The 26,368-nt window shown below is 33.4% G+C and overlaps 2 protein-coding genes across 2 annotated transcripts; both read right to left on the bottom strand.

The window, feature by feature from the left end:
- Positions 1–13,118: 13,118 nt before the first annotated feature.
- LOC131639708 (uncharacterized) lies at positions 13,119–13,868 on the bottom strand. Its single transcript, XM_058910180.1, has one exon. The coding sequence runs from the start codon at positions 13,866–13,868 to the stop codon at positions 13,119–13,121; it is 750 nt and encodes a 249-aa protein (XP_058766163.1).
- Positions 13,869–14,878: 1,010 nt separating this feature from the next.
- On the bottom strand, positions 14,879–17,774 carry LOC131639702 (GDSL esterase/lipase WDL1-like). The gene is made up of 6 exons (XM_058910174.1): positions 17,524–17,774; positions 16,734–16,811; positions 16,030–16,170; positions 15,839–15,915; positions 15,572–15,715; positions 14,879–15,394 (listed from the first exon to the last, which is right to left on the bottom strand). The coding sequence occupies exons 1-6, from the start codon at positions 17,632–17,634 to the stop codon at positions 15,178–15,180; spliced, it is 768 nt and encodes a 255-aa protein (XP_058766157.1). The 5' UTR covers positions 17,635–17,774; the 3' UTR covers positions 14,879–15,177.
- Between the last annotated feature and the right edge of the window lie 8,594 nt (positions 17,775–26,368).

Below are 26,368 nucleotides of genomic sequence, written 5' to 3' on the forward strand. Positions count from 1 at the left end.
CTGAAGTTACTAGAGAAGAGTTATTCATCATGTTCTGCTCCTCTCAGAATCGCCCGGTCAATGCCATCGCATTCATGCTAACAAACTTCGAGCGCATCACGCAAGACGAAGTTTCACCCATTAGGATCGGCGGATTTGTCACTATGATTGCTAATGCCATAGGAATGAGAGTACCTTTGCTTAGATTGACACCTTATGGTACCCATACCTCTATGGACATCAATTTCTGCTTTAATCGAGGTATCATCGGTACCCTTGGACTTGATCGGTTTGAATTGCTCATTGATAACAAAGTTTGGTATCAGTTCACCTTACCGAATCCTAGGACGAGTGTGCACAACCCTGCCAACTGGCTTTACTATGGTCAGATTCCTGAGAGAGAGCCATCACCTGAAACTCCTCAAGCTTATGAACATTTTGATGAGGAAATGCCTGCATCTGAATCTGAACCTGAAACACCTCCTGGTTACTATGAACCTAATCCTGAAGATGAACCCATTCCTGATTATGAACCTCTTCCTGTTGATGAACCTATATCTGAGTATGAGCCTGAAACTCGTTCTGAAGATTCCGTTGATGATTACACTGTTGATATGACTGATGTCGAGCTCGAGCAACAACAACCTGCTACACCTACCGCATCGGTGAATCAAAGAATGCCTAATCTGAATACGCACGAGCAAGCCATCACTGCGCTACAACAAGATGTACAACATGTGCGCAACGAGCTACACACTTTGCAAATGCAGTTCTTCGATTTTATCGACACCGTAAATGCTCAGTTCGACGAAGTTTTCAAACACATTCAGTCTAATGAGCACAACAATAGACGTGGCTAGATGTTACCGTATTAGACTATTAGATTTTATTTCTAGTTTTAGTAATTTCTATTCCTAGTTTAGATTTTCATTTTTCTGCACTTTTACTTTCTGCTTCTGTTAACACTCAGTACTGGTTTAATATTAAATGCAAAATTCTTTTGATTACTGCTACTGTGTTATATTACACTGCTATTGACTGCTATATATACTTGCCTGGTTATCATTTTTGCTGTTAATAGTATTAAAATTCGACACTGTTCTGAACTGATGGACAATTTATGGTATCTGTCAGCACTGTCTGGTCACTTGCATGCGTGACCCACCTGCCTGCAACAGGAGACGCCCGTCTCCATCTGTGTGGGACCAGCTGACAAGAATCAGGGGACAGGAGACGCACGTCTCCATGCTCTGCCCCAGCAGACTGACTGCCTGAGACGCACGTCTCCCAAGGCCAGCAGTCTGCATTTGACCACGCAGACCATTTTCTTTCCCTCTTGAATTTTGAATTTGAATTTCAAAATTCAATCTTCCTCATTCTTCCCTTATTTATTCCATTTAAACTCCATAAACCTCATTCATCCTCCATCATTCACCTCTTAAACTCCATTCATTTCCCACTTCTCTATTCTATTCAAACTTCAAACACCACCATTAATCCATTTTAATTCTCCATTAACCACACCATTTTCAAACCTCACTATAAAACCACACCACCACCACTCTTCTTCTTCACAACTTTCATACCATTCTCTATTTTTCCACACTACATTTCTATTTTTCATTTCCATACTCACCATGCCTCCACGTTCATTCATCCGTAGTGAGCGTCCCGAGCGACCACCTCCCGACCTTTCAAACATTATCTTCCGAGATGATGACAATGATGCTCAACGAACAAAATATGTCGCCTTCTACGAACGTTCGGTTGTTCCCACAAAATTTGTGAACACCGAGTGTCTAGAAACTTTGGGTCTCATTGATGGTGTTACCCGTTTGCTCACTAAATCTAGCCTCCACCATCTTTGTACCGAACCCGTACCTACTTATGAGCCGCTCGTCTTAGAATTTTTGAGTTCTTTCAACTACGACACTCCCTCTAATCAACCACTCTCAACCGGTAGCATCCAATTTCGGATGTTCAACCGTGAATATGCTCTAGATCAAGATGTCGTAGCTTCATATTTGCATTTTAATCATGCACCAATTGCTCACCGCTCAATCTTTCAAGAACTCAATGGTCGATCTTGGGAGGAACTCGCTTTTGAATTTTGGTTCCATCTCACTGGAGAAAATCCTACCGGTTGGAGAGCTCTCCATGCTTCTCACATTCTAAACCCCGCTATACGTTATTTTCAACGTGTCTTGGGGCATACTATTTTTGCGAGATCTAACAACCACAAGGTAAACCAAAATGAATTATTTTTCCTTTACTGTGCGCTTAACAATATCCGTTTCAATGCCGCACCGTTTATGTTCCAACACATCCATGGTTTAGTCAACGCCCCCGCTACAAATCCATTCTTGCTTGGCGGCATTATTACTTCCTTGGCCTGTGCTTTAGGTCTTGGTGACGAGCTCCTCTCTTTCTCACATCTCATGAAGCCCGCTCAGTCACTCGATCTCACCTACTGCCGTGACTCCCACTTGGTTTCACCCCGCCATGATGGCCGATACACTTTGGTCGTCAACAAAGTTCCTATTCCTTATGTCATCCTTCCATGCCCTGAAAGAATCAACATCCGTTATGTTCAACGTTGGAGGCTTATTGAAGACAACCCTCAAGATGACCAACAAGAACATCCTAATGAACCTATGGATGCAAATGAAGAAGAACTCAACCAAGGGCAAGCTGATGTCAACCAACCTCCTCCAAACAACCCTCCGCCTATCACTCTTGAAGCCATGTATGCTGCTATTCAACGCCAAGATCAACTCGTTCAAGCTATGCAGACAAACCAAACTGAAACAATTAGGCTCATCCGAGAGATGCAACAGGAGCACCGTGACTATGCTATTAGGAACGAAAGTCAATACACTGAAATTGCTACATATTTGCATGATCTTGACATTCGTGTGAATGACTCTCCTCCTGATAGACGTCGCCGTGTTCGTACAAGAGGCGCGAGCAGTTCTCGAAACCGCAACAATGAGGAGTAGTTCTTATGCACTGAGGACATTGCATCATCTAAGTCTGGGGGAGTCGTATTATTTCTATTTCCTTTAGTTTTATTTTTCCCTTCAGTTATTTCCCTTCCTTGTAATGTTTTTCTAATTCAATAAAGAATATTTATGGAATTTAAGTCTTATATGTATAATTCCGTAGTTATTTCAATTTCTTCCATTTTCTTGAGCCATAACAAAAATTTTTGCTCCTAAACGATAAACGCAAACCCTACACGTTCGAGAAATACAAAGCTACTCAAACACTCAACGCATTGAAACTGAATATAGTCAATATCCTTATTGTCCCAACACTCTAAAACCCCCGAGTATGCGTAACCGATTTGAATACCCGTTATACCAAAACCATCGACTTTAAGTTTTGAAATAACCCTTAGTAGTTTATTCTAGCAGTCGGCACCGTCTTAGATACAAACTACGCAGAGAATCGATGAATATAAGTGTATGATCCTCATAATAATAATTATGTGCTTAACCATAAGAAGAAATGTGCCTACTAAGTAAGGTGATCCTCACAAGATCATTTAACCTAACGGTCGCAAATCTCAAATACAAAGAATTTAAAAACTCATTGTCGATTGGTTCAGAAGTCGTCTGGTACTGAACTTGGTAGGAAGGACTATTGTCCGATTCCCCACAATCTACAAGTGAGTGCTAAGGAGTATACCACATATTGTGCCAGAACTCCATGAGAAGGATCATAGTCACTAACCGACTACTCTGCTATGTGCGTGTCAAGATAATGGGCTTAATGTGATTGCGCGCGAATGAAAAGGGTGAAACATGATGACGAGTCAAAAAGGTCGAGCTATAATGGCATGATTCGGATTGGTATGTATACTGGGAGTTATTTAGTGTTGTTACTATAAGTTTATTGCTAGAATCATTATCATTATTTTCAAATAAGAACACTATGTAGCTAAGTATGACCGAACGACGTGGTGGAAGTGTGTTTTATTTATCTTTATCTTGTTATTTTGCTTGAGGACAAGCAAAGGTTCAAGTCTGAGGGAATTTGATAACACGATTTTATATCGTATATTTAGCTTAAAATCCATAGATATTTATAGCATTTTCCGTTTATTATGTTAATTTATTATGATATTACGCGAGTATTTGCTTTGTTTCAGGTTTTACACTTCAATTACGACTATTTGCGAAAAGGAAAGAAAATAGAGCTTAAATGACCAATATTTATGCCTAAAAGATGAAAAGGGAGTGCTGAAGTGAAAGAAGGGTGCAATTAAGGACCCAAAGGCCCAAAAGAGACGAACCAGCCCACAAAGGAACAAAAATGCGTAGCCCAAACCATGCAAGCAAGTGGAGACGCACGTCTCCACGTTCTCTTCTGCCACGTCACCAAGAGGAGACGCCCGTCTCCAACTGCCCCTAGATTCTCTCCACTTGAGACGCACGTCTCAAGTCTTCCTGAAGAAACGGAGACGCACGTCTCCACGTCCAAGTCTGTTGGAAGCTCCTCTTTTCACGCAAAGCAACTTCAAAGCCTCGCCTATAAATAGAGCCAGCTACTTCCCTTCAATGAGTCCGATTTCCTGCCAACGAAGTGCTGCCGAAATTGTACCGCGAACCGCTTTTCTTTATTCTGCTTTCATTCAACCGTTTATTTTCTCACAACGATTTCTACACTGGAAATTGTTGTGAACTTTTCGTAGATCTAGCCTTACGTTAGATTTATCGCTTTTATTTCCTTGTTTTTATTTTCTGCCATTTAAATTCCGAACGATCCAGCCAACCTGTGGTGGAAGTTCAGTACTTGAAGATCCAGTTACCATTTATTTAATTCAGGTTTTTTATTTACCGCCTTATTTATATTTGTTTGCATGATATATTATATGCCATTTAATATGCTTATTATTATGAACCGAACCGATTTATGCATGTTTAATCGTATTAATATGTCTGGCTAAATTACTAAAGGTGTCGGTATGTAAAGTAAGTTAACCGTAGGGATCCGAAATAAATTGGCTTAATTATGTTTTATTAATTATCACTTATTTTTGGTTTATATGTCTAATTTAATTAGTAAGTCTTAAAACCAATAGAGCGAAAGTTTGAGGGGTTAGGACGGTCAAAGGTTAAAATCAATAGAGCGAAAGTTTGAGATCTTTAACCAGATAGTAGACATAGGACATTAGTTTTAAGGATGGCGAAAGCGTATTAAAACTAATTGGAACTTATTTATTTTCAAAAATTGTTTTTACACTCGAGCGGGATGGCGAAAGCGTACGTTAGGGTTATTAGCTTGCTCCGAGTCAACAGAGCGAAAGTTTGAGATTAGGAGATTTAAATAGATAACAACCTCGTAAAATAGGCATTTTATTAATTACATTGTTTCCAAAAAGCTCTTCTAAAATCTAATGGGATGGCGAAAGCGTACATTAGGATTAGGATAGTAGTCTGAATCAACAGAGCGAAAGTTTGAGACGAGGATTTTTAATCAATGGAATTAGTAAAGATTTTTAATTTAATTATGCAAAAGCCAATGGACCTTCGGATTACCTTTAGTTAAACGAAATACATACTGATGCCTGTCTTTTATTATTATTCTTTATTTTCTCACAATCACTTTCCCTTAGGAACAATCGAAATTTTAGTACTCCTAGCTTTACATAGTAACCTTAGATAACGGTAGATCGATTCATAGTCCCTGTGGATTCGATATCTTTTAAAACTACACGACACGACTGTGCACTTGCAGTTATCCCGACTAATAGACACGCAAAGTCGCGATCAGGTCTCTTGCCAAACCTGTGGTGTTTCTGTAAGTCTCACCTAAACCCTAATATTTTGTTTATTGATGATCAAAATGTGTCTTTTTCTGTTAAAGTTAAGGATATGGTTTTTGGTTTTTCTGCTATTTATGCTTCCATTTGCTATTCTATTAGAAGAAACCTGTGGCGAAACCTTAACAATCTTATATCTAATAAAAAGATTCCTTGGTATTTTATTGGAGACTTTAATGCAATCATAAGTGCAGAGGAGTACAGAGGTATGCATACTCCTGCCAACATTCCTATGAGAGAATTCTTTCAGTGGTCTGATTCTAACCATCTCATACATTTGCCTACTGTGGGAAATTTCTTCACTTGGGGTAATGGGCGAGAGGGCAGGCACCTAACTGAGAAAAGACTTGATAGGGTCATATGTAACTTAGACATGGTGGATGCCTGTAGCACTGTGGTGTGTCACACTCTTTCTAGAATGAAGTCTGACCATTATCCTCTTTTATTTTCTTGTGAGTTTGACAAGTTCAATTTCAAGTCCTAATTTAAATTCCTCAAAATGTGTACTTTAAATGAGGATTGCGAAAGAGTCATTAAGGAAGCTTGGAAAATTAAAGTGTATGGAAGTCCTATGTTCATTTTAGACAAGAAATTAAGAATTCTGAAAAACAAGTTAAAAGAGTGGAACAAGAGTACTTTTGGGGATGTTAAACCTAAAGTCTTAGAGGCTGAGAAATTTTTTTAACTGGATTCATACTATTTGCATTCAGCTAACCTCTCAATTAGATTTAATGGAAAGAATGTTGGTTTCTTCAAGTGCACTAATGGAGTGAGACAAGGAGATCCCTTGTCTCCTCTTCTTTTCTGCCTGGCTGAAGAGGTGTTAAGCAAAGGGATTTCTCATCTTGTGGAGACTAATCAAATTAATCTCATTAAAGCCTCTAGGAGTTCATTTGTGCCTTCACATACTCTTTTTGCTGATGATATCATGATTTTTTGCCGTGGAGATCATAAATCCATAAATGCCATAGCCAATTTACTTAATGAGTATGCTATTTGTTATGGCCAGAATTGTAACAAAGCTAAGTCTCTTATTTATGCAGGTGGCATGTCTTTAGGAAGATTCAAGTTTTTGGCTGATTTGATTGGTTTTACAATGGCCAGACCCCCTTTTATTTACCTAGGGGCTCCTATTTTTGTTGGTAGACCTAAGCCTATTTACTTCCTTTTTACTGCAGATAAGATAAAGTCGAGGCTTGCTAGCTGGAAAGCCAGCATTCTCTCTATGGCTGGTAGATTGCAGTTGATCAAGTCTATTGTCTAGAGCATAATGATGCATTGCATTTCAGTTTATAGCTGGCCTGGAGCGCTCATAAAACAGATAAATTCTTGGATGAGAAACTTTTTATGGAGTGGTAACTTGGAGCAAAAGAAAGTGGTGACAGTGGCTTGGAAAAACTGCTGCAAGGGTTTGAAGGAGGGAGGTTTCGGGCTCAGGTCTTTAACTTCTTTCAACTCAGCAACTAATCTTCATCTTCGTTGGAATTTTGCAAAGGGTCAGAGTTGCTGGTCTAAGCTCCCGACCTCTAGGATAATAAGAAAGAACAGAATTATTTCCTACCACATTAAGTCATCTATTTGGACAAGCATAAAAGAGAGCTTCAAAACTGTTATTGACAATTCCAAATGGATTATAGGGAACGGTGCTAAGGTGAATTTTTGGTTAGATCATTGGTTAGATGAACCTTTAGTAAACTTGTTCAAAATTCTTGAGGTGTTTCATAAAATTCTAGCTGTGTTGGTTAAAGACTGGATTGTTGATGGGAATTGAGGTATTCCTGCAAATATCCAATTGGCGTATCCTAACCTCCTGGCTTTGGTCTCTGCAATTCCTCTGCCTGAGGTGGATTTCGAGGACCATTTAATTTGGTTGAACTCGATGAATGGTGACTTAAGTCTTAAGCAAGCCTACTGCAACATTCAGAAACCGATCCTTTCGAGCAACTGGGATTCATTATACATATTGTGGGATAAAAATATCCCTCTCTCTCACTCTTGTTGGCTTGGCGTATCTTTCATAATAGAATGTCGTCGGATGAGAACTTGGCTTCAAGAGGTTTCCTTGGTCCTTCGATGTGCTCTTTGTGATGTGAAAACATGGAAACAACTCAACATATTTTCTTTGATTGCAAGTTCGTGAAAAACATATGGAATTGGTTACTTAGCAAGCTGCAGGTTAGTGGTATTATCAGGAGTATGCATGATTGCCTTGCTTTGCTGAACTCCAATTGGTCCCCGCGGGCTAGTGTGGTCGCTAAGTCTTGTGTGTGTAATTTTTTTTGCCAAGTCTGGAAAGCTAGGAACAGTAGGCGATTTGATGCTAAAGCCCTGCATTGGAAGACTTGCATTGCTGCCATTTTTTCCAGAGCTAAGTTGGTGGGTGACAACACGTCGAGTTGCTCTAATAACCCCATTACTAGCTTCTCTATTTTAAAAAGCTTTGATATTAGTTTGCATCCGCGTTTGCCGTTAGCAATGAGAGAAGTCTTATAGAATTCTCCTCCTAAGGGGTGGATTAAAGTTAACGTTGATGGGATGACTATAGGATCTCCTTCCTTGATTGCGTGTGGGGGAATTTTTTGTCATGATAAAACTTGTCACTTGGGAAGTTTTTGCGACTTCATGGGTGAAGGTAACTCGGTCATGGCAGAATTTTTAGCTGTAATTGTTGCTATTGAGAAAACTCTATGTTTGGGTTGGAGAAAGATTTGGTTGGAAACATATTGTATCCTGGTGGTTAATGCTTTTTCAGATTCCAGCCTGGTTCCTTGGAATATCAGATTTCGTTGACTTTGTTGCCTGACACATACTCGCAATACCGAGTTCATGATCTCTCATGCTTATAGAGAAGCCAATTTTTGTGCTGATATTCTCACGAATTTGAATTTATCTACTCGTTGTTATTCTTGGTTTCATTTTGTGCATTCCACTTTAGTTAAGGAGTACCTCTTAGACAAAGAGGGTATCCCTAAGCTTAGACTTTGTTGGTAAGGGGTCTTGGTTTGATTCCCTTTGTGCATCTTGTTCTCCTCTTCTTTTTGCTTTAATGAAATTTTCAGTTAAAAAAATTAAAAACTTCCTAAGACAAATAACTTATTTTACTTATTTTCTAAATAACACATAACACTATCAATTATCCTTTCAACACAAATAACTTATGGTGTACTTTTACTTTCTTTAACTACTACTAAAAGCGAAATAATAGTTTTTGCTAGATGATAAACATTAGAGAGTCCTTATCTTATTTAGCCATAGCCACAATCGTTAATAACACATGTCATTTATCAGTTATCACATGATAAACATTCAACAATCCTTATCTTATCTACTCATAAGTGTTGTGTTGTCAACAAATTTAAGATTCTAATTCTATCTAAAACAAAGAATCTCCAACCCTTGAGCATATTCATCTGTACTAAGTAAATGGTGATGTCGAAGATATGTCAAAGGACTTATCACCTAGCGTTTATTAATAGACCCATTTTATTGGATCATCTGAAGAATTATTGGTTTTTATTAATAATAGATAAGGAACAAAATGGATAATAATTGACATTTTTTTATTCGTGTTCACCGGCATATCACATTAAAGGCCCTACATTTATATAGACCGTGTGCCATCGTCTAAGAGCATCTCCAATGGTAATATTTTTCAATGAGTTCTCCAACTAGACATCAATATAATAATTAAATATTGAATCAATTTGTCATGTCATAGTAGAGTTGCATTGCAATGCAACTATTAAAAAATTGTGGTACCCAATCAAATTACTTTATGAGGTAAAGTTGTGGGACCCATTTGAATTACACCAATAAAATAAATATTAGATAAATTATTTTGAGATGATATGGCTGGTGGGACCCATAAAAAAACTCAAAAATGGATTGCACGATGGCCACCGCTCTAGATACATACTTCCTCCGTCTCAAAAGTCTTGCAAGCAAAAAAAAAAAAATCTCAAATTATACATGTCTTTAAAATATCAACATGTTATTTATTAATATATATATATATATATATATATATATATATATATATATATATATATATATTAATAATTCTATTTAGATATATCAACTCAATTAATCACTCTACTGGTTATAATTATACAAATATTTTAATTAATAAAATTCAATCTATTAATTAAAACAATTAATTATTATATTAAATCCATGAAAAATAGAAAAAAAAACTTGTTTTAATGGAATATATTATGTTGCGGAATAAAAAATGGAGAGGATTGTGAAAACTCGAAGCCTCCTGAGCACTACAACGATGAGATACCACAGATCGAAGGTTGCAATCACATTGTTTCTTGAACTAGAGATGTTGATCTTGAATTGACGTCATTACTCTTCGGCGCGACGAATTAAGAAAAAAGGAGCACCTGCATGGTTAACACTCCAACGACAAATACATCTTAGAGTTAAAGATAATGGTAGTAAAAGTGGATATTAGAGATTGTGTACTTGATAACCTTTTATGAAGGTATTTATACCTTGGGTTTGGTGAAGCAGGCTAGATAACGGGCCTCGTGTAATTGGAAATTTGGTTGGCACATAACAGTTCCACCAAGACTTTTGGGCATGCTAGATGCTGGGGGAGTCTTCTAGTGGTCGTGGTTAGCCTTTGAGGATGTTTGTCCAAGCGTCGGCTAGCATGCACCACTTTGGTTTTTCCAAAGCGTGATGTGAATACGAGGTATTAAATGCAATCCCATTATTGAAACGTTTTTCCATTTTTTATTTGACGTGTGACTTGAAAAGGAATGAGGTGATGTGACACAGTTTTATGTATACTAAGTACACATGAGTTTTGTTGTTTTGCCAAGATGACATTTGATCATTGATTCACCCTTGTTTCTTGCTTTCGATCTTATCCGTTTGATTGCCTTTGTTATATGAAGATGGAGAGAGAGTATGGAGAAACTTTTTCGCTATCTTGTAGACCGAGTTTCCCTTGTCTCTTTGAGTCCTTCTTTCTTATCTGAGATCACTTTCTTCGGGAATAAATGTTGTTTCAAAATTTCAAAGCTTTAAAGCTTCGATTCGTCGGCCCCCTTCCTTACTTTAGCGCTTTTGTCTCCATATCCAAATGTATCTTCTCTTTACCATAACTTTTACTCAAGCATTTACTACATTTTCTTTATGATGAGTGATAACCCTATTATTGTCACGATCGATTCAGAGGGTAGTGTCTCTTCGTCTTCAAAAAGGGGAATGGAGTATGAATCCCATTCCTTTCCTTTTGTTAGCGAGAATTTTAAACCAGAAATCATTCCGATGAGTGATGATTTGGAAACACAAAGGGCGTCTAAGGGATATGCTCAGATGAAATTTTTTCTAGGAATTCTTCAGAGGCTCTTTTTCTGGAGAAGATTGATCGGGATGAAAACCCTGTCGGGAAATCTTTGCTTCCTTTTGCACGTCAAAGAAAGGAATGTGCCAACAACTTTAATTTTCAAAACATACTGGGGAGTAACTGGTCATGATCATAGTGATTCTGCAATCGCTCGTCATCTGGTATACTAGGGGCGGCATGATGTCATGTCGTGGGTCAGTCCCAATGATCATAATAGAGATGACGTATTGGCCCATAAGGATCTTCGATTGATTGAGTCAGCCAATGCGAATAGATACCATTGGGTGGCCGCTGAAATAGTTGAGACTCCTTGTATTTTGAACACCGTCGATGCTATAACCAAATCCAACATCACAATTGGTAATCCCCTCGATTGGGCGATTCTACAAATAGGCCTGGAGGATAGGGGTGCAGCTCTTTCGCGAGTTGTTCGGTTCCTCTATATACGAGTGTCTTTCACTAAGGTGGGCATATGCTTTCCCTTCTTTGATTTTGAGGTGGTTGTAATAGACCATCTAAAAGTTGCCCCCTGCAGCTTCATCCTAGAGCTTGGATTTTCACGAAGGTGTTCCATCTAGTCTTAAAAACCTTACTCGAGGCTCTTTTTCGACCTTTTCTCTATAGCTCGTACTTTGCTAGATGATGCCCAAAAATTACATTGGTTCAACTATTTGCCTCTGATTGGGAAGATTTCTTATAGAGCTTTGTGTTGGTGAGACATGTCACTCCCGAGGCCTATCTGGCCTTCTGGTCATATTTGGCCCCAATGGAATGTGCCCGATCTTATAGAGGTAGTTTTCTAAGGTATTGGTTTAGAGTTCATTTCTTTTGGCCTCTTCCTTCTTACCTTTATGGGTTGACTCCTCTGTCTTCTAAGGAGGTAAATATGGTAGAGGATCTATTTGCATGGTATCACATATTCGAATATGAATAAGGAGTTGGCCCTAACAATGTATTCTCTTTTTAACAAAAAAACTAAACGAATAAATACTTACACAATAATTAGTGCGTCTGATCGTTCCGAGAGACAAAAACTCTTTGGTGAGGATGGGTATCAGTGGCACCTTTTTTTTAATATTATAACTTGTGTTTTTCACATAACATGGATCAGTTGCCAAAGGCTGTTGCGTTCTCCAAAGATTAAGGCCTTACAACTAGTTTGTCCAATCAGATGTTCATGGCTCCTGTTATTGCTTCTACTTATGCTCTAGAGGCTCGGATGTCGGCTGTGATGGTTGTCCTAGCAATAGTAACAAATAGTATCCTAGTCACGATTCTGGAGGTGGGTCAGCCGACTACTACGGCATCTGGCTTTTCTGCTCGGGAACCTTTACCGTCTCTTTCCCCTACCAAGAGGAGTCAGAGTGATAGTCTATTTACTCTTGTTGAAGGAGATTCTTCTAAGCGCGGTCTCTTTTCAGAGCGTGGCGAGCAAAAGGCTCTTACTCATTTCTTTTGGCTCCCTGTTATTCTTCCATCTTAGGTACCTAACACCCCAGAGAAATTTGCTTCTACAGTGGCTATTGAGGACCTATACTTTAATTTGTCTAGGGTTTATCTACAACTGAAAGACAGAGTCTTTTTGCGGATGCTTCCCGTCCTTTGTTTAGGGCCGAATCCTTTGTTTATATGATAATTGCTGGCCAAGACGATGTTATGGGCTTTAGCGACCTTTCAAGGGATAAGCTAGGGGAGAGGTGTGAAGCCCTTAAGCGGGAGAAAAAAAGTGACAAAATTCATTCTTATTTTTTTCAAACCAATTTCATAAAATTAGTGATTTTAGATTCGATAATAGTTGAATCGAACTAATGTTGGGACAAAAGGTTCGTGGAACATAACAATACTCTATCACAATTTGGATCAACAAAATATAATCAGGATATTTTTTTTTAATAAGCAATTGAATATAAGAAATGGCACTAGGGGTGCAACCCTTACATCAAGAAAACGTTAGGAATGATAGTTACATTGTAAAGGAAATTTGTACCAATCGTAAAAATTGGTCTTCCGCAAAGGTTCCCTACTACTAACCCATCTCCAAGAGAAAAACATAATATTAGAAATCACCTCCTCATGACTAAAAATACCACTATCAAATATGATTGTGTTTCTCATATTCCATATGCACCAAATTAAAGCTATCCATATAGAGTTTAGAATCTCTTTGGTTTTGGTGTTTTTCACCTTTTCTTGGATCATCCCGAAGCTCTTGAAATCCTCTTGAGATAAGTTAGCAACCTTGCCCAACCACAAGATAATTCTATTCCAAACCTCCTTTGTTACTTGGCATTGATAAAAAAGATGATCTAACGATTCCGGAAAAATAGAACAAAAAGGGCAATCCATGGAATCTAAGGTGGACACACCTCTATTAACAAGAATGTCTTTCAATGGTAGTCTATTGATGAAGAATCTCCAAGAAAAAGTCTTGATTTTTGTCGGAATTGTTGTCTTCCAAATAACATCCAACAACTTCATAATGGAGTTTGTCCATGCTATCTCTTTTGCACTCGACACCTTTTTAGAAACACTAGACACGGTGAAATCCTCGCTAGATGTGAGGTTCCAATGAAATTCATCCTTTACCGATGTGTCCAACTCAACACCTTGAAGGAGCTCGCATAACTCCTTGAGATCTTCCCCTATTGCCATACCCGATGCGGCCGTGTTAGTGAGAGCGGCATTCGGAACCAAATGCATCAAAACATCCTCTCCAAAGATTGCTTCCCAATTCCACCAAGTTTCCCCGTTGTTTGATTTAATGATGTCATTCACCGCACATAGTTTGTTGAATAGAGTTTTAGATATTTTTTTCTTCTCATTCTCAAATTGAAAGTTTTTGAGCTTTGTTGTTTTACCTTGTTGACACTATTTATGCATTTTTTAAGATTCTCTTATTACCTCGTTTAATTAATATACTGAAGTTATTTTTTATCTAGACGACTTATGATTTTTACCTTTTTCTTTGAGTAGTTTTCCACTAAAAGTTAAGTATTTTTTATTTGTTTTCAATTATTATATTAGCTACCATATATTTATTTTTTCTCCTCGTAAGTTTTTGCAAGTTGAAAAATTTATATCCGATACACATTTATTTTTATGTTTTTTATCCTCCTAAGACAACCTATAGGATAGTAGTTTATATTACCCACATAGGTTGCATACAATGGGGGTGATAATATTTTTTTTAGTAAATGATTTATCATTGTTGTGTGCTAGTATATTTTTTACAAGAAATTTATGTTGTGTGTTTAGGATTGAGTTCAAATCTATAATCTCTAATTAAAAGGAAAGAGGCCTTTTATCATATCATTTTAATACTCTTCCGTATATACATGTGATAGGATTGTAAGAAAGATTTATTTTTGGTGGAATAAAAGATCGCTTGTATTTGTTTATCATAAATATTTGTCCATCACAAATATATATAATAGTAGCTGTGGAGTTTCTTAGAAACTGGCCAATAAATATGCTCTTATAAGTTATATATAGCTCAAGCGTTAAGTTGGTATAAATAAATTTAAAAAACTCAATGGTACGTAATAATATACCAGGGTTTCTTAGAAAAAAAGTATGACTAGGTTTAAACATGTCTATAGATAACCCTTAATTTTATGAACCATGATCCACTCAGTACACTAATCAAGATAAGATATTGATAGAGATGTAGATGTGATTATAGAACCATATCGCAGACAGAGATTATATGCATGATAGGTAAATTTAAATTTATAAATCACTATTACATTGAGAATAAAATAATACATAAAAATTTACAACAAATAAATCAAAATAAAAATACTCCAAAGAGTAGGGACTTTCACCACGTGAAAGAACTCTACCTTTTATTATTGAAAAATACATGAAAGACAACAACCTCTCCAAAGGCTCCACACAATTGAAATTCCATCATTCTTAATAAATAAATTGCAAATCTTCTTTTCCAATCATTGCTTGAATGAATCAAACCACGCCACACATAATAATGCATATAATTTAGTATTAATTTCTATAGATCCCATTGCAAATGTCTTCGAGGAATACTGTAGGAGACATTTATTGTGGTGGTTCCATCTGGACTTGGAGGGTAATATGGTGAATCCTCAGCAAATTCAGTTGGTAATGACATCCAATGCAAACTAGGTTTCCAATCTGCTTCTCTAAGTACCTTTAATATTTCCTTCAAAACTACTTGGCTTCCCTCAGCTGATAAATGAACTCCATCCCTAAAAAATAATAATTAAATATTTAAACCGACACGTTTTGAAAAAAAGTGTCTCTGTATCTGTATTGGTGTCAGACAACTGCATCAATATTTATGATTATGTTTAATTTATTTATTTTTTAAAATTATTATCTGTGTTGCCATGTGAGTAAAAGCATGAAGAAAAATGTTTACTTACGTAAAACTGACATCTAACCAGTCCTCCCTTTGTTGGATTGCAGACCAGAGATTAATGACTTTTAAGTTCATCTCCTCACATAGCTCCACTAATGCTCTTGCATATATTCCACAATGTTCATTGGTTCTTCCAGATTGTGTTGCACTGAAAGTTCATGAAAATTTATATTTTTGCAATATATGTATTAATGTATGCATGGGCCATGAGATAACATCATGTATATTATTTTTCAACAAAAAATATTAACCAAACAGAAATGGGATGAACCTGAGTTTTTTCCTGATTTGTATTTCACTGATGGGAGGAGAGGTGAGAAATATGAGGCGGATATGATCTGAGAGGCTCTGAAAAGTTTTATATATTATTTGTGTTAAATTTTGGACAAATAGATTATTAGGTTAAATATTTTTTGAGTTTAGACAAATTATTTGTGCAAGCAGTGAGAAATAATTATTTACCTTAAGATAGTTAGCAATTTTCCTCATGTTTTCAACATATTCTTCAATAGGAACATGAGGGCCAAGACCGGATGGGTGAGGGTGAATAGAATCATTTCCACCAAAGTAGATGATTACCAATGATGGTTGCACATAAGCATCCTAATTAAATTAATTACAGATACAAACAAATATATTAGAGTCTGATTTAAGATTCGTTGAGCTTCTTCTATCAAATTTTCGCTATCGAGTCAAACATCATTGATGTTCACATTCTAAATATAAGACGTGCTACAAAGTCACACATCGAATAATATGTTTATGTTCATGCTAGGAAAACCGAATAATGTTAAATAATTTTTCACGTTCAGATTCGCTATAAAAAAATTCACTAATCATATTATTTATAGCTAAGTCAAAATCTAAACAATCAAACATATTAAAATATGTCCATTTTTTGTTTGTACAATAATTCAATTAAATTATATTTGTAAGATTCCTTGTGTTATGATCAAGGTACTTAGACCATTTCAATTAGTTGCTTCCATTGTGACGTTTAGCCTCCATTGGTCAAACAAAAGGAATATAGATTTAATATGATAGAAGAAATTTATTAAATATGCAAGAATATATTAATATAATATTAAAAAAGAAATCAATTATTGGAACATCGAAAAGAATCTAATGGAATATCCATTAAGATACCATTGGAATCTGTTAGGTACCTTTGGGAAAACTTCATCAAGAACTTCCAAAGCGCGTCTTGAATTCCAACCTGAGTATCCACGCAACACTATATCTGCCTATATACATCATCAACCATATTAATATTATACATAAATTTACTTTCATTATTAATATTATACAAAAATTTAAATGCATATTCATCTCTTTGATTATAAATTTTATTTATTTATCGTTAAATAAAAGATAGAAAGTGCTCAAAGAAAAACTACTCTGATTGTCATGTTGTTTTTCATGATCAGTTACATTCAATAAGTTTGCATTAAATCATAGAACTAAACTCTTAAAGTTGATATATATTATAGTTAATAACATTCCAACAAGTAAACAACAAAATAACAAATAGTAAAATTTGTTAAAGTAACTAAATATATTTGTGTAAGTATAAATTACTGCAAAAACAACGACAACAAAATGATATCAGAAAGTGTCTATTTGTATACAATTATTCATTATTTTTTATGACAAAGAATAAGTTGTGATTAATTTACAGCATGACGACAATAATCATTATTGCAACACATATTTTGATCAAAATTAAAAAGTTTTTATATGACCGTTATTTAAACATTAATTTAAACTATTAAAATATTTACGGCATATATATATATATATATATATATATATATATATATATATATATATATATATATATATATATATAAAACAAAAATAGAAGAAGTATGTATATGTAATGGGAGAGTAAGAAAAAATATGATCATAAAATTAAAATAACCATAGTAAAATGAAATAGAGTAGCAAGAAAAAGACCTTTCTAGCATACAAATTAGCTAGAATAGCACCCCAACCACCATTATCAAAACTCATCTGAATTATAGAAGAGCCAAATAGCACAATTTGAGGTCTCATTGGGCCTGCCATAATATAACTTTATAGTACTAGGTTGTTTGCTATCTTATGTGGCTCCCTAAAACTTTGAGTTTGTACTTGCACTATCATTGGATTCACAATTTATAGATGTGGTTTTTATTATTTTTCCTTTGTTTATTAAATTTCTCTCCCATGGATGGGGGCAATATACAGTCCTTGCCACGTTATATCGCTGGCTACGTAGCTTTCAATAATGGATTTATATATTGCCAAAAAATTTCCATTTCATCATTATCTATGATCAGTGGGGGATAATATCAGTGTTCAAACCAATTAAATTGATTTTCCGTGTAAATAACAACCACATAATAATTTTTTAATAATATTAAAAACAAGTCTTGCTTACGGACTCAAAAAAATTATTGGATATGACAATAAAGAATATTGTTCACATGTAATAATTGTAGTTATTGTATTTTTTTTATTAAGTTAGATTGTTTAAGGCTCAATTAGTTTGGTCAATTTTCATTAGTTAGAAATATTGTTTTGAAACTAAAGATAAAATTACAATAAATACAAAAATAATGATATTAGTATACTAAAGATGAAAAGAGAGCACTCTCATAGGGATCTTCAATAATAAATGAAGTAGAAAATATATAGACTTTTGAAGTTAAAATAGGAAAAAATTTAAAAATATAAAATGTGAAAAGATTAATAATAAAAATTTTAGAGCTCAATAATAAAATTTGTGTTGCTATTTGTTATTATCACCACAAGAAAATCTGTGATTGGCTACAACAGAAACCGTAGCTAATACGTAGCAAATCTCTATCAAAGAGAGTTAGTTGGAGATTAGTTTGGGGTTAACTACGATTTATACCGTAGCATGGATTGAGTGGCTAATCACCTAGTACAATATTTCCTAGCAAAATTCCAACTAATAATTAATAATCCCTAGCTAAACCAAAACTAAACTGTAGCAAAATACTTGTCTTGAGTTTATGTTTCCTAACTATACAGCCACAATATCGCCACAAAAATATCACAGTAAATCTCTAGCTAAATTAGGATTGTTCATATTTTTAATAATCTAAACTTATTAGGCTGTAAATGGTTATAAAAACAATTTTTGAAGATATTTTAATTTTCGATAACTAAGCAGTGATTTAAATATACTCAATTACAATTTTAAAACTATTATACTCCTATAAGCACGTCAAGTTGATTCAAACTCAAACAAACGCGGTGCACGCATGTACCTCAATTTGAAGGTAGTAATTGTTAGAAGATCAATCACTTGAAAAAACTGATTCAACATGATAATCATTCTCTTTACCAGCAGATACAACAAAACCTAAAGCTAATATGAGTGTACCTAGTCATTAAAGGAAAGTAACTTTTCCAAAGAAGCAAGAATCTCTGGAGTCTCTCCACCACTTCTTGTTCCTATTGACAGCAACGCGATTTTGAAAGACTCACTTGCTTTTATTGGAATGAAATCAGAATTATTCTAAATCAATTGTTGTATCACTTCACTTACTGCAAGCAAAGCATGAATATACACATTTTTAACATGCCATTGTCAAGCTTCATCGAATGTGTATCCATTGATCAACTTGAACGGAGAAACATAAGTTTCATATAAATTTTTTTAAATATTAGAATTTACCGGACTAGCAGCAATGAGAGAGCCCCAGAAACTAAATTTAATTCCTTATCATCATTCTTAAAGTCATAGAGTGGTAGTTGAGATGGTGCAGCTGAAGTCCCAAGACATATTAGAAAGTTTTGCATCTAGGCTAGGAATAGTCTTTAGCTGCATGCATAAATAAAGTTTTACATACAAAAAGTCGTGAAAAATACTCTTTTCTTTCACTAATCCCAAGTTAATTCAAACACCTATTTAACAATAAAACATCAATTATATGCAAGAAAATAATAATGTGAACACAATGCATGGTTATAGAAAGAGCTTAACTTATCCACTTAACCTAAGGCTTTAAGAAATAAATGATCTTATACACCACCCAAAAACAGTGACAGTTCTTTTAAGACATTGGCAATTAAAACAGCATAAAAAAATTATCTGTAATATAGACTTACTTCTAAAGTGGTCCTGCTCACGGAGCCTCTGTTTAGCAGCCTTTTACGTTCGGTTTTCTCCTCAGCCTCTCGCTCACTAAACAAAATGCATTAATATCCAACTTTAACTATCCAAGCACACACAATCAATTATTAAATCTCTCAGGCTGTGGACTAATACAAAATCATAATAACCACACACACACACAATCAATTAATAAACCAAATAAAATGATTTAAAAATACCTTGTGGGAAATCAATCCATTGTTTTTCCTTGTAAAGAACGTTAAAGATAGTTATCTACAACAATAAAAAGTAAACACGAAGAAGATGAAAACTTTACTTTAGGGTTTGAAATTGGGGCTTGAGATAAAAGATTCCTCAAAATTTTGAAGAGTGAAAGGGAGAAATGATGGAAGAACATAGATTTGTCATACAGTGTGGATAAGGGATCGATTGGAGATTGAGTAGGCCGATGATTTCAATCGAAGAATGAGGAAGACGGATTCTAGTTCAGATACAGATAACTTGCATTGCATGATAATCATTGAAAGCATACACAACTATAAAGTAGTTCTTTCACTTCACTTGATGAAAAATAAACAGAATTAAAAGTGATAAAAGGCGTGACAAGAAGCAATACCTTCACAGATAATGACATAATCTGTTTATAGTATACATCAGCAGTTCCAGCAGTTCCTAGAAGACAACATATAAGTGGAGTTACAGCTTTTGGACCATAATCATAATAATGCCACTTCTTTGTTCCAATCTATACAAACTCATCAAACAATAATTAGCCTAAAATAATAAACCCTTTCCCCAATTCCTAAAACCAGGGAAATGATTCAATCAACATAGTACAAAATTGAACTTGATCTAATTAACTATGAATGCACAAACAGTAGTAATTTGTGGAAAAAATGAAGAATTAAGAAAAAGAGAAAATGTACAGGGATTTTGTGAAGAGGAACTTGGGATTTGAAAACTCCAACAATCAAGTTTTTCTAAGAAAGTAAGAGTTGATAAAACTGATACTCCTCCTATAACATCAATAGTGTTTTGTTAGCTTAGCATGATGCATGAATTCAAGTGGAGCTGACTGCTCCAAGCAAATCCAAAATCACTTCCCCTCACGTACAATAATCTATTATAAATGCATGTATATACTATATGTTTAATAGTACCAGTTACAGATCATGTGTGAAGACAAAATAGATTCGTATCTCGCATGGATAACTACCTAGCTCCCTTGTTAAATACATCGCTCATAGAACTTCTTAGTACGACATTATTAAAACTTAAAACAATCCAACTCTAGTCAGCAGGACTTAATTCACCGGAATTTAAGTAGTTAGGATGTAAATTCATAACAAACATTAGAGAGAAGTGAAAAGGTAGGAAATGAATATTGTTGCAAACCTCATTTGTGACGACGTCCCAAAACCAATCACTGGCCAGCATAGGAAACTCGAGAGAACTGTCAACTTTTTCTTCCTACAAAACCACAATTATGCAACATAAATATACATAGAAGCAAAACTAATCAGATTTACGGTTACAAACCATAGTAGACACATACCTGGATTTCAGGATTAGCAAAAACATATTGTTTCAAGAGTCTATCGCCAAATGCACGAGAATCAGCAAGAACACCTCCAACTCTTCAAGCTCCTTTAAAAATTATGCTCATCAATAGCGATAAACAAGAAAAAATATTTTAAATAAATAAAAATATATAATTGTGTCATCTAACCAACCCATATAACAAAGCCTTCTGCATCTTCAATCCTTTGCCTCTCATCAGTTTGGTCTGGCTTATGATCTCGAGAGACAGCAAATGCTACAGGAAACCACATTCAGAAGGAAAATATTTAAGAAGTGATATCAAGATAGCCACTCAAAATAGACTTCACAAATTAAAAACTTGAAAAAAGAAACATAAAAGGTCATATTATATGAAAACATTGACACATAAACACATTGTTAATCGTACCTAATTCTTTGGGTCATAGTTGATTGATTGCACTAATTATTGAATGATAAAATGATAGCAAGTCATTAACAGAAATAGGTCTGCAACTAACTGATTTTTATACCTACTAATAGTTAGGATTTTTTATATAGGTTTAAAAATTAAGGGTTGGATTGATGAAGTAGTTTGAGTTGGCCAACTACTAACAAAAACAGAACAATATCATTATATACTGCAAATTACTCACTTTTGTTATTAACTAAACTATGTACTTTGCTAATTTTAACACACTATTGTTACTTAATTGTAACATGCATTGATGATCAAGGTGGATCATAAAATCAAACCATTGGCAATGACCCAATAGTTTGGTTACATGCATTTTAATTGCAATATAATCATGCTTAATTGACATTCTAGTATGTATTTGGTTGCTGACTTTTGTCCTATCACTATAGAACTTAGTTGTAAACTCTAAAAGGCTCTAAACAAAAGAGAGTGGTACTGAATATTGTTAATGTACAGCAAGGAAAATTCATTAACATTCAAAGTGTGTTTTGATAGAATAATTACACTTTAGAGAATTTAGAATTTTAAAAAATTTAATTGCTTTAAAATATTGATACACAAGCATTATAGTTATTTTTCACAAACTTTTAAGGTTATCTCAACTTTGTGTCTGAATACGATTTAAGGTTGAAGAACTGCAAAACAAAAATCAGCTGTATGCCTTCTTCTTAAATTAATTATAGGCTTGTAGAATGCAAAACAAAAATTAACAACTTTTTCCAGTAACTAGTAGCTTCATCTTTAGTTTAAGAGTTCAATTACTACTACCAAACTAAAGACAAAATAGGAAAGAATATGGACCTTTAGTATCATGTTATAAAACCACCGTCGCTAATTTTATCAATGACAAGGTTAAGGAATGGGTTTAAAACAGAGAAGAAATATAAACGAGTTTACGCATTTTAGAAATAGGCAAAATAGTGTAGAAATAGACAAAAACACCAAGTTATAAAAAAATACCATTGTAGAAAGAATCTACCTGAGTTCTATTAGCAATTTGAATCTAAAACCTAGCATTCTCATCCTTTGTCCATCATTCTCTTGGTTATGTGATTGGATAAGCCCTTTTTGGTTTCACCTTCCAACTACCTACTTAGAGAGCAATACCAATTCCAAGAACAAGTTAAGAAATTAGAAATCCATATAGATCTAACATAATAAGATCGATGACTTTTAGGAGATTTCAGAAATAAAACAATCAATATTACCATTTATAACTCAAATCAAAATCAAAATAGGCAAAAATAGAATGAAATTTGAACCTACACCCATGGGAACACGAATCAGAAGTTGAAATATGGAAGGAATTGAATTGAAAAATGCTTCTTCTCTTGTGTCCAATGTCCATGTCTCAATGGCTGTGGATTTTTACACAAATTCATTTATCTTTTTTTGATTCGATATAACTAAATGGAATTAAAAACAAACATTCAAATAAATATTACATATCGACGAGATCGAAGATATACCTTCGAAGAGATGAATAGATCTAGGGCACACATTGAACACAAAGATTGGAGAGTATACAGATTGACAGAGAGCGAACATCTGAAACAAAGCGATTGAGCATCGGAGAAAGAGAGATCGAGCATAGGAGATCGAGAGGAATCATGAGGGAGAGAGAGAGAGAGTGTGTGTTCAGGTGTAGGAGTGAGCGAGTATCGTTCGCGAATGATTACTGATCTCACAATTTTTGCTTTTTATTTTTATTAAATGACAATAGTGTCCTTAATAAAAAAGAAAATTGAATAAATGAGTTGTTCAATTATTTTTATACTCTAAGAAATTATCATTCGGTGTATAAGCACATGTAATTAACTACAAATTGACTAGACTATATATCTATAGCAAAATTTTAGTAGCTAAACTAACATTTTCTTGTAGTGTATTATCATACTAAATTATTATTACTATTATTATTATTAGTATTGTTGGTATATTACTATTATTAATTTTATTATTATTATTATTATTATTATTATTATTATTATTATTTTCTCATCATGTAATTTATATTTTTGTTTCATTAAAGAATAGATATTAAACACAAAAAATTTGATCAATCTTTACATAATAATTCTTATAAATAGAGGATGTCTAAACAAATTTTTGTTTGACCTTGAGATATGGTCATTAAATCAAATATGTTTTAAAAAATATATATATTTTGTAATGCTTCAAAAACACCTAAAAATCAAGAATTAACCAAAATAAATAAAATTAGAATGAAGTAAAATTTTATAATATTAAATAACAAAAAGAAAATTAAGAATTACAAAAATACAAAAAAATATATAAAACATATCCATACATTTTGCAATGTTTCCAAATTTGTACCTACATCTTTTTTAACTAACATCATTAAAATTAAAAAATACAATTACATAATATAAGAAGAATTTAAAAAAAATAAAAAGAGAATAAAATAAGAATAATAAAATCAACACAAATTCATCTTCTAGTCCGTTTCCCTCTTTCAATGTAACTTATTAATAATTATTTTTAAAAGCTAAAATTAAAATTAAATATATATTTAATTAATATGTATTTTTTTATATATTTCCATTTTAGGATCTATTTCAAGTAGAAAATATATAATCCTTTCTAATATTTCCGTGCTAGTATTTTTAAGTAGGGTCGTTTGTTTTATTGATTCAAAATTTATTTTTAGAAATGTAATTTTAATTTTTTAAATTTTTATGTTTTTTCAAAAAATTCGAAATTTTTTATATATGTTTTTTTAAAATTTTCGATATAGTTTTGAAATTTCCGGTTAAAACTCATGAAAATTTCGGTTTAATTTTGAAATTTATAGTAAAAACTCATGGAAGTTTTGAAATTTTCAATATATTTTTTTAAATTTTTCGATAAAAACTCATACTTTTTAAAATTTAGTAACTTTAGACAAGAATATAATGATAAAAACATGCAAAATGTAAGTCCTAGATATAAGTCAGGGATGACAAATTAATTCCTCCTAACCTTATTAATTATATAGACTTACAAAAAAATTTAAACTTTTTTTATTAAAAAAAATTAACTTGACTTTGGCCAATATAGATTAGATCGTAGATCTTTTAAGTGTGTTTGAAATATTTCTGCCCCTAGTGATAAGAGATGGATAGGAGGTGGTTATTTTGTAAGGTAGTTATCTTTTATTTGTCTTAGTATCTTTGGATATGTTTGGTAAAAATAGTCGTTGGTCGATAAACTAGCTTATAATTTATAGCTGATGACTGGTGACAGATAGCTTATAGCTGGTTGAAACTGATAGTTGATAAGTTAATTGAAGTGTTTGATAAAATTAGTGTATAAAGTGACTTATAAATATAAAATGACATAAATAATATTTAATACATAGTTATTTTATTTTAAATTAAAATAAATTATAACGAATTAAAGTGAGTTTTTACTAAAACAATAAAGATAAAAAGGGAAAAAATGATAAGCTATAAACTATAAGCTATAAGTTAAACGCTATTTGAAATAGCGTGTAAAAAATAAACTATAAACTATCGAAATAAGTTATAAGTTTGACATGAAAAGACCGTTTACAAACATGTCTAAATTATCATATTAACTTATAAGTTATAAGCTATAAAGTACTCCCTCCGTCCCAAATTATAAGAGAAAAAAACAAAATCACGTTTATTAAGAAAAGTAAAAACACAATCATTTAATTTATGGTTTTCTTGAAATAAAGTGTTTTGAAAAATGTAAAAAAAAATTCTAATTGGTTGTTGGTTATAGAATTGATGAGAGAGAATGTAAGTTAAATGCAATTTGCATTTAATTTTACCTTGAAAGAAATGAAAGATGATTTCTTCTCTTATATTTTGGGACAAGAAAAAAGCATTTTTTTCTCTTATATTTTGGGACGGAGGGAGTATAATTTTAAAGTGTCTTACCAAAAGCTTTAGTGGTTTATATGTGGTTTATATGATAAGACTATGTCTAAGATGTTTAATGTATTATTGGGCTTAATTATTAATTAATAAATTAATTAATAGAGTGAGAGTTTATTCTAATTTAAATTAATTTAATTATAGTTAGATTTCCATAAAATTATAATTATTATATTTTTATCAATAGTAAGAAGAATCTTTAAAATTAAATATACCTTGATTAAAATAAACGAAGTTAAGTTATTTTATAAGTTAAAATAATAATTGAAAGAATTTAACTGAAATCATCCTTCTCTTATATTAATAATTAAAACATGAAATATATGTATATTTTGGTTGTATTTTTTATTACAAAAAGGTTAGCAGTAACTTAATAGTTTTTAACATGATTAAAAAAATTAAAGAGTAAAAATTAATAAAATTTATAAATATTAAAATGGAAAAAATTTAAGGATATTAATTGTTGAATATAATAAATATTAAAAGAAATTAAGTTGTTGATGTCGAAGTATGCTTTAAAATTTCTGTTGATGAAGAGAAGGTAAAAGATTGCATAAATAAAAAAATTTCGAAAATCGAGTAGTGTACTCTATTTACATGTTTTGGACTTTTTCGGTTCCGTCCATGGATCCTTTGCCAATGGATTGTGTTTTGGACTTTGTTTATTGGGTTTTAGCTAATATAAATATGTATATCTTATATTATTTTAGTGTGACAATTTTAGAGTCTTAGAGCAAAAATGAGAAATAA

The sequence above is a fragment of the Vicia villosa genome, unplaced genomic scaffold, assembly GCF_029867415.1.
Source record: "Vicia villosa cultivar HV-30 ecotype Madison, WI unplaced genomic scaffold, Vvil1.0 ctg.002743F_1_1, whole genome shotgun sequence".
In the NCBI taxonomy this organism is placed as follows: Eukaryota; Viridiplantae; Streptophyta; class Magnoliopsida; order Fabales; family Fabaceae; genus Vicia; species Vicia villosa.